Raw genomic sequence first — 12,408 nt, 5'->3', positions numbered from 1 at the left:
GCCAGAGAGGTAGTTGCTACCCAGAAAGTTGCCTGAGAGAAAGGTTTAGGGGAAGTATCCATTGGCTCTGGGAAAAACAGGGTCACTCTTCTTGTTGGAGGCAAGTCCTCGTAAGTTCGAAAATGGATGGTAAGGAAGGAGAGAGAACGTGCGTGTGGACAGCGTCTCCCTGGGTCTCAGCCGCTGCTGGGCTAGATTCTAACACAGATGTGTTTTTGTTGGGCTGCTATCCAAATGTATCCAAACCACATTTCTGCTTGGCTGAATATGGTGGCATATAGACCTCTTTTCAGATCCTGTATGACAGATTAAAAACCTGTGGCATACCAGGTTTTTACCCTGTGAGTTTGCTTTGTCATCTACTGCTATCTACACACAACCTACATGAATTCTAATCAGCGGTGGCTGCCATTACAGAGAATTTCACTGCATCGCTGATCACTGAGGAATCTTCTTAATGCTTGTTCCTGAACATAATTTAAGATCCAGATAGCAAGAATACCGTAAAAACAATTTGTCTCTTCAAAGCGTTGTGGTCGTTGAGACTGTAGTCTGCTTTTGTGTTGCCCACTGGCAATTCTGGCTGTGTAATGTACTCTGGACTATATGAACATTTTTATTTGGAGGATGGTATTTGCCTGCAGACCTGACCCTGATGAATGTCATCATTACCATCGAGAATGTTGCTGTGAACTAAGCCGTATATAGCCGTAGATGTCCATCGGGCTCCTGGCCTCTTGTTCCATTCCTTTGATGGTGTAGCTTCCTCTTCCTTGGAAACCTGATTCCTCCTAAGAGGATCCCTGAGGTGCCTTGAGATTTCATAGTGATTCCTCAGCAGAAAACACATGGGATAGACTAGCCTAAGCTCTTGGCATTCAGCTCCTCTGGTTTCTGCCTTTAAAAAAAAAAAAAAATGTCTGGGTCTGTAAAAGGTTTTTCAGTAAATGATTTTTGCATAAATGTGACTTTTCTAATTGTACGTGATAAATGTTTCATTCTCTCAAAGTCGTATACAGCTCAAATAGAAATGGACTCAGGAGACTATATAATAAATGGGAAGACAAGGGGATATGTCGAGAAATCACAGCCTGGAATTTTCAACAGTCAGAGCAGTGATCTCAGCCTCCTAAAACTGGTGGGAAACCGAGGCCCTGAGGGAAAAGGCAGCAGTCTGGGCCACACAGCTAATCAGCTGCAGAGCCAGAGGTGGATGAGGCCTTAACCACATCTGGTGCCTTTCTGAGCAAGGGCATCCTTCAACCCTGTGCCAGAAGCTTAAACATAAAAAGGAATTGACTGTTCCACTCCACTTGTTTCTCTCCTTCACATTCGCTTTATTTATCTTTGTGTTTTCTCTTCTGGGCTTCCCCTTTGCCATAAAAAAAAACACTTTGTTTAAAATTCTTTCATACCGCACGTTGCATTCAGAAGTGCCGGGTGATAAACGGTGGATTGGCAGCTTTGTAATTTGCCCTGATTAGATTGTAGAGTTATGTCCCAGCTGTGTGACTTACTAAATATTTACAGATTCGCAAGTCTGCTGCGCTGCAAAGTTGCCTTGTTTTATGGATGCAGGGCCTCACACATTACTGTATTATGGCGCCTCATCCTCCATAAGGAGACGACCACCTGCTGCTTCTGATGCAGCAGAAGCCACGGCTGGTAAAGGCCCCCTTCAGAGGCGCCCAGAGACCATCCCGCTGAAGCTTTAGACAATCGTCACCTCGAAGCTGAGCGCAAGAGAAACTGATGTGTGTCAGTTTCACGCAGATGGTGTATGTTCCAGCAAGAATCCCTCCTAGTTCTCTACCCCAAAGAGCACTGTGCAGAGAGTCTGACCCAGAAGCTTAAGAATCCTCAGATCTAGCCCCGGCACTGCCTCTGAAAGTGTGTCACAGACAAGATACCCCTCAGTGCTAGACCTCCTCTATGAAGGAGTTGGGTGAGATCTGCTTTAAGGTGGGTTCTTCTGCATTTCTCAGGGTGTCCAGGTTCTCTTGTTACATGCTCTGGCACTTTAGCCTTCATCTTCTGCTTGGCTATGCCAGGCCCTCAGTGCCACGTAGGAACGTTCGTGTCCATTTTATGGCAGATGGTACTATAATTTTTAACTAGTTTATATTCATAGTTGATCTGCACATCCCATCATCCTTAGAAGTGAGTTTAAAGATGAACAGGCAGGGGTGCCTGGGTGGTTCAGTCAGTTAAGCATCCAACTTTGGCTCAGGTTATGATCTCGCAGCTTATAAGCTCGAGACCCGCATCAAGCTCTGTGCTGATAGCTGAAAGCTCAGAGCCTGGAGCCTGCTTCGAACTCTGTGTCTCCTTCTCTCTTTTCCCCTTCCCTGCTCACTCTCTGTCTGTCTCTGTCTCTTGTTATTTAAATAAACATTTAAAAAATAAAAAATTGATGAAAAAAAATTAGTAAAAAAAAAATAAAGACAAACAGGCACTTCCCAAAGGAAGATATACAGATGGCCACTAAGTATATGAAAAAGTACTCAACATCATTACTCCTTAGGGATATAAAAGTTAAACCGTAGTGAGCTACGATCATATGCCCACCAGAATGGCTAAAATAAAAAAATCTGACAATAGCAAATTTTGACTAGGATGTAGGGCACCTGGAACTCTCATACATTGCTGGTGGAGCGCGTCATAGTAAAACCATTCTGAAAAGGTTTTGTGGTGTCCTCTAAAGCTAAACTTCCTCTAAGACACAGTAATTCCGCTCCAAGGTTATATCCAAGAGAAATGATTCCCTATGTCCACTTACATACATGAAAGAAATGCAGGAAAGTTACAAGAACTTTCTTGGTAGCTTAATTCATAGTATCCCTAAACACCAGTCCAAATGTCCACCCACAGAAGAGAGGATAAACAAATGGTGAATTGGCACAATGAAATACTACATATCAAGTCAGAGGAATGAATATAACAGCACGGATGAAACTCCTAGCATTCTGGCAGAGAAATAAACCAGACACAGCATATTGGTGGTTCCATCAACAGGGGATTGAAGAACAGATAAAACTAGCCTAACTAGAAGAGTGATCATTTCTAGTGTGAGAGGTTATTGACCGAGGAAGGGGACAGGTGATGGAAATGCTCTGTCTCCATCTGCATTGTGGCTATGTAGCTGTAAACATACGTAAAAATTCACTGAGCTGCACATGTGGAGTGCTCACTTGATTGTATCTAAGTCATGCCCGATAAAAAACAATTGGGAAGAAAAGTGCATCTGAGTGGTCCATCTGTGTACTTGATCCCATGCACTTGGCGTTACAGGTCCGTGGACACGCACAGCAGAGTGTGTGATGGGAACCAGAGAGAAATCGTTGTTAGCCTGCCACTTGTTACAACATGTCTCTTGGATTGGCCCAGAGCTGGTGGTATGGGCTGCTCTTTCGAGAAGCATAGCAATTCACGTTTCATAAAAAGTGATTTGGAGCCCACCTGGACCACACACTGTCAGAGGGTCTTCTCCTTTCTAGGAAGCTGTGCTCTAGAGGCTGACTTTCAAATAAAGTATGGCTTTTAGATAGAGTCTAACAGAAAGTCTGGTGGCATTTTATCCCTAGGGGTGGCTGCAAGAGAGACAGCCCAAGCTCTGAAAACGCTGGCCCAGGCTGCCCGTGGAGTGGCCGCATCCACGAGCGACCCTGCAGCTACGCATGCCATGTTAGATTCAGCCCGAGACGTGATGGAGGGCTCAGCCATGCTCATCCAGGAAGCCAAGCAGGCCCTGATTGCACCTGGGGATGCTGAGAGTCAGCAGAGACTAGCCCAGGTGAGGCCCCGGAATTGGCAATTGCGGTCATCGCTAAGGTGGTCACTCTTTTCCAGGTGTGAACATTGCTCAACGATGGGTGTTTTCAAGACCTTCCCAGATAGTATAACCATGCTGGCCATATGCGATACCCACTTTTTAACCTTGGCCTGGTAGCCCCCGTCATATGAGATCTGCTCAACTGAGTTAACAGAGAGTGTGGGGGCCTTTATTGAAATCTGTCCTTGGAACTTTGGGAGCCAGGATGCGCGGCTTGTTTGCTTGGGGCCCAGGTGTGCTTAAATACATTCCTCTTCCTAGTCCAGGAGGTGAGGTAGGTCAACTTAGTGGGTCCGCTCAAAGTTTTATACTCCCTTTATTGCCTCTTCGGATGAGTCTTTGCCTGCCTAATGAAACCTGTGGGCTAGAGACCATCTAGGCAAAGTTCTAGACAGGAAACTGGGAAGATGGTTTAGGTTAAAAGACACGACACAGCCCACTTCCAAAAACCTTACCCTTTGCCTAAGGATACAGAACAGTACATACAGCAAGTCCTTGGACATCCTAAAGAGGCAGCATGAGGGCAGCTCCAAGTTCAAGTCTGAAGTGCTCAGAGCGTCCCGCCTGCCCTTGAGCAGGGTGAGGTGTGGGGGTGATGGCACCTGTGTGTCACAGAGAGAAATCAGCCACAGGCCTGCCTGCGACCCAAAGAATTCAAGGCCTCCTTCCACTTTGGTGGCCTCCACAGGGCTCTCAGGAAGGGGGCTCTTTGTGTTTCTTTTGGTAGTGGATATCTTTGTGGTAGAACCTGATGTAATATTAGAGAGTTCTGTGTTTGAGTCACAGAGCTGTGACAGCCTGGTGATGGGGTGCGCACGAGATGTACTATATCAGCATGTCAGACCCTTTGCCAAGACAGGATGTTAACCCCAGTGAGAGGCCTAGAAGAGGTGATTGAATGGTAAACAGTGTCAGCTGGATGCTGGCAGATAATTTCCTGATCCTTTTCAGCTCTGCGCACTGTCACTGCTGGTTCCCAGCACATCTGCACAAGTGTTAGCCCTGAAACTACTCTCTTACAGACCTTTTCTCCCTCCGTGTATTCAGGTGGCCAAAGCCGTCTCGCACTCCTTGAATAACTGCGTGAATTGTCTCCCTGGCCAGAAGGATGTGGACGTGGCCTTGAAGAGCATTGGCGAGTCCAGCAAGAAGCTGCTCGTGGACTCGGTGAGAGGTTTTTGCATTGAGAAGGGGCACCTGGGGGACTGGGCTCGCCGTAGGTGTGAGAGGAGTCTTCTCCTTTCCATGGGGTCTCAGAGCAGCTAACCTCCATTTTAGGAGTCCTGTTTTTCCTCTCAATTTGCCTTTCCTTGTTTGGCTTTTCCATGAGCAAAGTTCCCAGGCGGAGCTTTTCAAGTTGACTTTTGCTTTGAGTCCTTGTTGCTGTTTGCTCTTGTATCCTCCCGGTGAAAACAGGAAAGGTGGTTATGTGATCATCTGACTTGTTATCAGGACATCACAGGCAGTCACAGGCAGGTGGTGGAGGGACATGTGTATCCAGAACTCACCGAGAGAGCAAGTTGTCTAAGGAACTGCACCTTGGAGCCTGTTTGCTGTTTTGGGCACCCCTTTCAGTGGGGGCCTTTGGTTCATCCATCCCTTCTCTGCCTGGTGCCTGGTACATACCAGCTAATCAAGCCACGTATGCAGTGTGACTCATAGAGCCTAGCCCTAACCTCTCTGAAACTTAGGGCAATTCTGCCAGTGATGCTTCTGGTCCACATAAAAGCTGTGTTAGCAAAGGTTACTCATTGGTGGCTATTAGTTTGGAAGAATAGGATTTGAGGTTTAATACAGCATCTGCTTTTGTGTTCTAGAAAGCTAAAGCTTTGAGAGGCTCCATCCGAAATAGAGTGATGGTTCAGAGCATGGATCCTGGAGTCAGATTGCCCACGTGTCAGTCCTAGCTCTGCTACTCAGGAGACCACAGCCCCTGAGGATAGACCATATTCGAATCCACTGTGTCTAGCATTGACTAGGTGTTCAAGTAAATTTCAGTGAATGAAATAACGTTGGTATGTTACAGGTCATACTTCACATAGGTGGGCTCAGACCAGAGCCTTTTCATTTAGGTGACTCAGAAATGCATCCCTGGAGAGCCCTCCTTCCCTCCATGGCGCCTTCCTTATTTCCACCACGCAAAGTAAAACTTCTTATGGAGCATGCCTTCCTTCCCCCTGCAGTTACCTCCAAGCACGAAGCCTTTCCAGGAGGCCCAGAGTGAACTGAACCAAGCTGCGGCTGATCTGAACCAGTCTGCTGGGGAAGTGGTCCATGCCACCCGGGGCCAGAGCGGAGAGCTGGCCGCAGCCTCTGGGAAGTTCAGTGATGATTTTGATGAATTCCTGGATGCTGGCATCGAGATGGCAGGCCAGGCTCAGGTGAGTGTGGCGGTAGCTGACTGGGGTTGACCCTCGCCTGTCCTCTGATGGACTGTTTACCCTTGAGGGCCCGCTGGACAAACAGGAATAGGGAACCTGTCAGCAGACCACACCGATGCGTTCTTTCTGCTGCTTAGGAAACTCTGTGACCTCACAGGCCTGGCATTCCTAAAGATGCTATTAGCTTATGTGTGAAATGCTTCTTAGAGATGACGGATAACTTTTCCCACGATCATGCAGCAGCGTTCATGGTTTATTTCTGCTTTTTGCAGGGAGGGCAGCTCTGTGTCCTGTGCTTCATAGGTCGTATAATATGGTGAGAAATCTTGTGTTTGAGGTTCACTGGGCCCATTTGAGGAGATTGTGTCTGATGCTAAGTGTCGAATGATTAAAAATTACCTCCTTGAGATGAACAGATAAAACCCTTGTTCAGAACAAGGGGACATGACTGGTCTGGTGTCAGCTTGCAAAGCTGTTTTTTCTTGAGCTCCTGTGAACTGCCTAGAGGAGACACCCCGGGGTGTTGTTTGCTGTGTTATCTACAAATGGTTATTTCTCGGGTGGTAAGTAAGCCAGGTGAGAAATGAGACTTCTCTCAAGTCAGGAACTTCTAGGCTGCAGTCAGCTCTGAATATCTAGACAGTGGCAGTCGTTTGTGCCAGGCCGAGATGTACGAGCTGCTCGACAACTCCAGCATTGTTGAGCGGGATGCTGGAATCCTGGCCTGGTCTGTGAGCTGGTGTGCATGTGCTCTCTCTCCCTCTCTCTCCTTCCCTCCCCCACTTTTAATGCCTGCCCTTGTGAGACAGCACAGCTCTCTGCTGACCCAGTTGGGGCTGGATTTCTGTCCTGTTGCGTGCATCTTGGTCAGGGTATCTGTTTGGGGGAGAGTAGACACTGGGCACCGTCTCGACCATTCAGGCCTCTGCAGACTCACTGGGCTACATGTAGTCTCCATAACTTGCTTCCATTCGAACATGGTACTCCTGGCTCTCTGAATGCCTCCCGGGAGAAATGGACAGTCCCTAATTACTCTGCCTCCTTTTGACTTTCCAGACAAAAGAAGACCAGATCCAAGTGATTGGAAACCTCAAGAATATCTCTATGGCATCCAGCAAGCTGTTGTTAGCTGCCAAATCTCTCTCTGTAGATCCAGGAGCCCCCAATGCAAAAAATCTCCTGGCTGCTGCCGCAAGGTAAGAAGGGAAACAGAATGTGCTTTCGTGTGTGCTTAAATAATGTCACTGTTGTAGAGCCGTGCCTGACATCCTGCTGCGCTTCTGTCGCTGAACAGAGACGAGGTGCTGTTTCTCTGTTGTCAGAGGTAGAGTCGTGACTCTGGCATTTGATTAAACTGGCTTATTTTCATGTGCTTTCCCCCACTAAAGAGGTCTTCTGTCTTCTACAGCCTTTCAGCTTGCTTAGGCTTCAGGCCCCCATTGATTTATAAACATGATGGCTTAAATAGACATTTTTAAAGTAGTGTCGTATCTTTGGGATTATGAATGTAATATATGCCCACTGGAAAAAAAAAATGAGAAAATATTGCAAAGTACAAAAAGCCCGCAACAGCCAACGACGCCTTCAACATTTCTTGAGCGCTTACTATGTGCCTGGCATTGATGTTAATTAGATGGATTTAAACATAATCTGTTTGTCACTTGCAGAAGGGCTCCAGTTTAGGATGAATGGGGTAGGGGTGGGAGTAAATTGTTTGGGGAGAAATATTAAAACGTGAGCCTGAGTTCGGGATGTTGTCCGTGTCCTGCTTTCCCGTTGTTTTCACCCGAGGAAGCGGTTAATACAATACAACATCTGTTCTACGGCCACTGTGGCTCCCTAACGGGTGATTGAATGCTGGTACGTGGAGAAAGTGCAGTGACAGCCCAGGCAGATTTTGTGTAAGCAAACCCACACTCACTTTCCTGAACCAAGAGAGTAGGGTGTTGCATGTTTCTCTGGTCCTGTAGGCACGCATGTTTTCGTAGCATTCCTTGACATAACTTGATACATAGGAAAGCTAACAGCAGGAACAGATGAGATGTGGGCAACTAGAATATATAGCATAATTGGAAGCCTTTTCAAAATGTGAAGATTAGTGATTCTTTTCTTTTTTTTTTTTTTAAACGTTTATTTTTGAGACAGAGAGAGACAGAGCATGAACAGGGGAGGGTCAGAGAGAGAGAGGGAGACACAGAATCTGAAACAGGCTCCAGGCTCTGAGCTGTCAGCACAGAGCCCGCCACGGGGCTTGAACTCATGAACCGCGAGATCATGACCTGAGCCAAAGTCAGACGCTTAACCGACTGAGCCACCCAGGCGCCCCGAAGATTAGTGATTCTTAAAATGCATAGCTTGAATTCTGCTTCTCAGTTTTTCTTTTTAAACTTGACTTTGCTTGTTTATTGGTTTTTTTCATGTCTTTGTCCTGGATGCTCAGTGCCTGTCTCTTCAAGCTAAGTTCAGAGTCAGAGCTGAATTCTAGTCCAGGCTCGAATGTTTGGCACGCTTGGTTACATTGGCTGGAGTTCTCAACCTGCCTAAACTTTCCCATCTGCAAAATGGGGGTATGTGGGTATGTGCTACATCATCCTTAGGTTCTTGTCCATTCTCAGTATTAAGGTATCTTGGTGATAATGGTTAAAACCTGTCTCATCCTCTCTTGGCTTGTAGTGCTTTTTTTTTTTTTTTTTTTTTTTTTTTTTGGCGGATGGTGAGGCAATTAGAGAATTTTAGAGAATTTCCCTTGAAAACACTTATCCTTAGGTGTATATACTTTAGCTTCAAACAATAGTGAGAGCCACTAGGAGTGGGAAAAAAAACCCTCCCCTCTCCCCACCTCCATCTTAGGCTTTGTGACTGTGCCAGTGAGTGAGTGCCCTCCGAGGGGCAGGGGATGAGAAAGGAAGGAGTGATGTCTCCTCTGTTGAGCAGCTGTTTCTCATATAAAACCCTCTCTTGATTCCTCTTTTTCCTACAAAGACCCTTTGGATAAGGCAACTGATGTTTCCAGGCATCCGAACTCAGACGTTTTTCATTATCTTCAATTTTTTGCGTCGTTTCAAAATTATAGTTTCCAACTTAGAACGCGCTGTTCACTTTCCTAAATTATGGGAAGAAGGGGAGAGTGTAAATTGAAAGCCAGATAAGGAAGGAAACCAGGCCCTCAAGGAATATTGCTGCTGTCCTGGCTCTGTGGGTGTCTGAAGGCCCCCTGGTGGTGACATTGAGGAAGGGCCCCGGAGACCAGGTGATAAAGCTTTCCTTGCCTCTGTCCTGGCTTTCAGCGTTGACAGGGAGTTCCCAGCCTGATGGTTTCATAGCCAAGTACGTGCTTTAAAACCATCACATGAAATGATTGTGCTGGCACATTGTCCTTGGCTTTGTGGCACATGTTGGGAAGCTGTGCTCCTTGAGGAGGTTTCCCAGTGGAAACTTCCTGCCAGATTTCCTGAGTCAGGCAAGCTCCCTTTTGGAGGTAAAGCTCTGCACAGCTGGGGTGCATGCATTCATTCATTCATTCATTCATTCAGCTAGCAGATTTTTCCCAGATGCCTGCTATGGGCTAGGTCCAGCCTTGGATGCTGGGCTCACACCGTGAATACAACCGGGATGGCCCTGGTAGAGTTAGGGCAGAGGGCACACACACACACAGCATGCTCACCCCCTTCCATCTGGACTTGGCAACAACCCTGCATGTAAGTGCCCTTGGAGTTAAGAACCACGTATCTTATTGCCACTGCCCTCCCTATTCTTGAGACACCAAGCCCTGCCTGTGTGTCATGTGGATGACACAGTAGCCCCAAAGATGCCATTGTGAGGACCCAGACCTCGACCAACTCAGCCCTGTCCTGCTCCTGGGTCAGCAACCTTGAATCCTGTATTCGTTATGGTCTCCAGACTCTTTCTTCTCTGGAAGAGCAGTTGAGTATGACCTTTTCCTTTGTTCTCCATTCTGCATCAGAGCCCAGGTGCATTTGAGGAGCCCAGTCCTTTGGTTTTGGATGCTTAGTGGGGATGAAGTCCTTTTCTGTTCAATGCCCAGTTTGTTTATCTTCTTCCTGTATAGTTGGTGAGCTCAGACTCTCCTCTGATGAATTGGGTAGAGCTGGAAACCCTTTGTCAATCATTCTTCAGCTTTTTCCCTGACCAGGGGCTGGTCTGATGCTCCCTGAACTTAGCCAAAGAAAGGGAAAACCAGGTTGCAGTTGCAAAAGGTGGGGGGAACATCATACCTCTAAGCACCTCCCCTCTATCACTGATCACACCACAGTCACCCTGGCCAGGACAACTCCCAGCTGAGAAAACTTTACGCCCACCACTGCCAGCTTTGGGACCCAGCCAGTCTTTCAGCTGCTTTCCTGTCCCCTGAGGGTTTCTTAGAACTTTGTGAGTGATTCCTCTTCCTGGGCTGCCCTTTGTTTTGAGGTTCCTGCCAGGCAGGCTTCCTCCTGTCTCCAGACACAGTGAAAAAGGATCACCCAGCAAGCAGCACTTCCACACTATGAAATAGGAAAATATAAACTAGGCCGTGTGTTGGTCTCCTCCAGAATGTTCTGTTTCCTTTTTCCAAATCCGGATCTCACTCAGGCATGACTTCTCCGATTGCTGTGGCCTCCCTGGAGCTCTCCCTTCCTTGAAGAACCTGTGTCCTCTGTCAGTGCTGCCTGTGAGCCCAAAGTGTATCTGGCCTCTGGGAGGTTCAGGATCCTGTCTGACGTGCTACCCCCATCCCTGCTTCCTTTGGCTCACCTTCTTTGTGCCTTATCTGTTCATTATCCTGCCTCTCCAACCAGATTGCAATCACCTTGGTTTCCTAGAGAGACAAACTACATTGTTATTTTTTTTAATTCTCGTGCCTTATGCAGAGAAGGACCAGGGACTATGCACAGGTGGAATTTGGGGGCTCTTTCTCACCTTCTTAAGGACACTGTCGCTTAAGGAAGGGAAATGTCTGATGTTGCCGTTTTCCCAGCCAAGCTCCTTATTAGATGATTTGTGCTTAACAGATCATCAAAAGCACAAATTGGTCGATTGTCTTTCTTACTGCTGGCACATCTCCATATCTGTTTAAAATTTCCGGGCTGCCTGGGTGGCTCAGTCGTTTGAGCCTGCGACTTCGGCTCAGGTCATGATCTCATGGTTCATGGGTTCGAGCCCTGCGTCAAGCTCTGTGCTGACAGCTCAGAGCCTGGAGCCTGCTTCGGATTCTGTGTCTCCCTCTCTCTCTGCCCCTCCCCCACTCACGCTCTTGCTATCTTTCTCTATCAGAACTAAAATAAACATGAAAAAAGTAATAATAAAATTTCCCTCCAGAACTCCCAAACTAGTTGAATCAATTCAGTATCTCTAAATACTAAACAATGTGTAGGTTAGAGAGTCTTAACATCTGAGGTTATGGATTTCAGTTTTTTTCTAAAACTGAGAATGGCTAGATATGCCTAGATAAAGAACAAAATACAAGGAAACACTCACTACTTCTAGATGGTGGAATTTTGGCTATTTAACTTTTTTGTATTTAAAAAAAAAAAACTTGTGTAGCTTTAATCATTTTTTTAATTGCATAAAAAGATTACAAAAAGTACAGGTTAGGCCTATACATTATGACATTTAATGGGCACCCAGAATTCTCTTGTAGACTATACATTTATTCAGTCCTTTATCATTGCATATTTGGGGTGCCTCCAATTCTTTGATCTTATAACTCACTGCTATAATTTGAAACCTACAAATACTATTTATCACTGTCAAATCTGTGTAACCGTTTGCCTCTGGGCCACACATTTTATTATTGGGCTCTTTAATCCAGACTAAAATTGGGAAAAACAATACCTAAACCATGCTCCTTAGCCATGGACCATTCAGACCTCAGTGCTGTGCTGCACCTGTATGGATTATCCAACCACAAACCTTTGGTCTCTTGGTGTTTTTTGACCCCAAGTTTTTACTTGAAAATTTTTCACATCTGAAAAATAGTCAAAACAATAGGACAATAAACAGCTCTGTATTCTTTGGATTCATCAATCGTCAACAGTTTTTAATGGAAAAAATCTTTATGTGAAGACTAGGTTAAAAAAAAAAAAAGGCAGATAAACAGGAAACAGGGAAAGAAATAAGCTAAATGGAAAGCTTGTGTGATACGTAGAAATATCCTCCACATGATCATGTCATCACAGTCAAGGGCATTCTGCACCC

The 12,408-nt window shown here is 46.2% G+C and overlaps 1 protein-coding gene across 3 annotated transcripts in view; it reads left to right on the top strand.

Moving 5' to 3' along the window:
* Nucleotides 1-12,408, top strand: part of TLN2 (talin 2) — a 436,539-nt gene that overhangs the window by 318,195 nt on the left and 105,936 nt on the right. For all 3 annotated transcript variants that reach the window (XM_042988722.1, XM_042988723.1, XM_042988724.1), the window contains 4 exons: nucleotides 3,585-3,793; nucleotides 4,880-4,999; nucleotides 6,016-6,213; nucleotides 7,270-7,409. In XM_042988722.1, the coding sequence (XP_042844656.1) occupies nucleotides 3,585-3,793; nucleotides 4,880-4,999; nucleotides 6,016-6,213; nucleotides 7,270-7,409 (667 nt within the window). The remainder of the gene's footprint in view (nucleotides 1-3,584; nucleotides 3,794-4,879; nucleotides 5,000-6,015; nucleotides 6,214-7,269; nucleotides 7,410-12,408) is intronic.

The sequence above is a fragment of the Panthera tigris genome, chromosome B3, assembly GCF_018350195.1.
Source record: "Panthera tigris isolate Pti1 chromosome B3, P.tigris_Pti1_mat1.1, whole genome shotgun sequence".
NCBI classification, from domain to species: domain Eukaryota; kingdom Metazoa; phylum Chordata; class Mammalia; order Carnivora; family Felidae; genus Panthera; species Panthera tigris.
The sequence above is the reverse complement of the archived record's forward strand: the minus strand, read 5'-3'. Positions and strand labels throughout refer to the sequence as shown.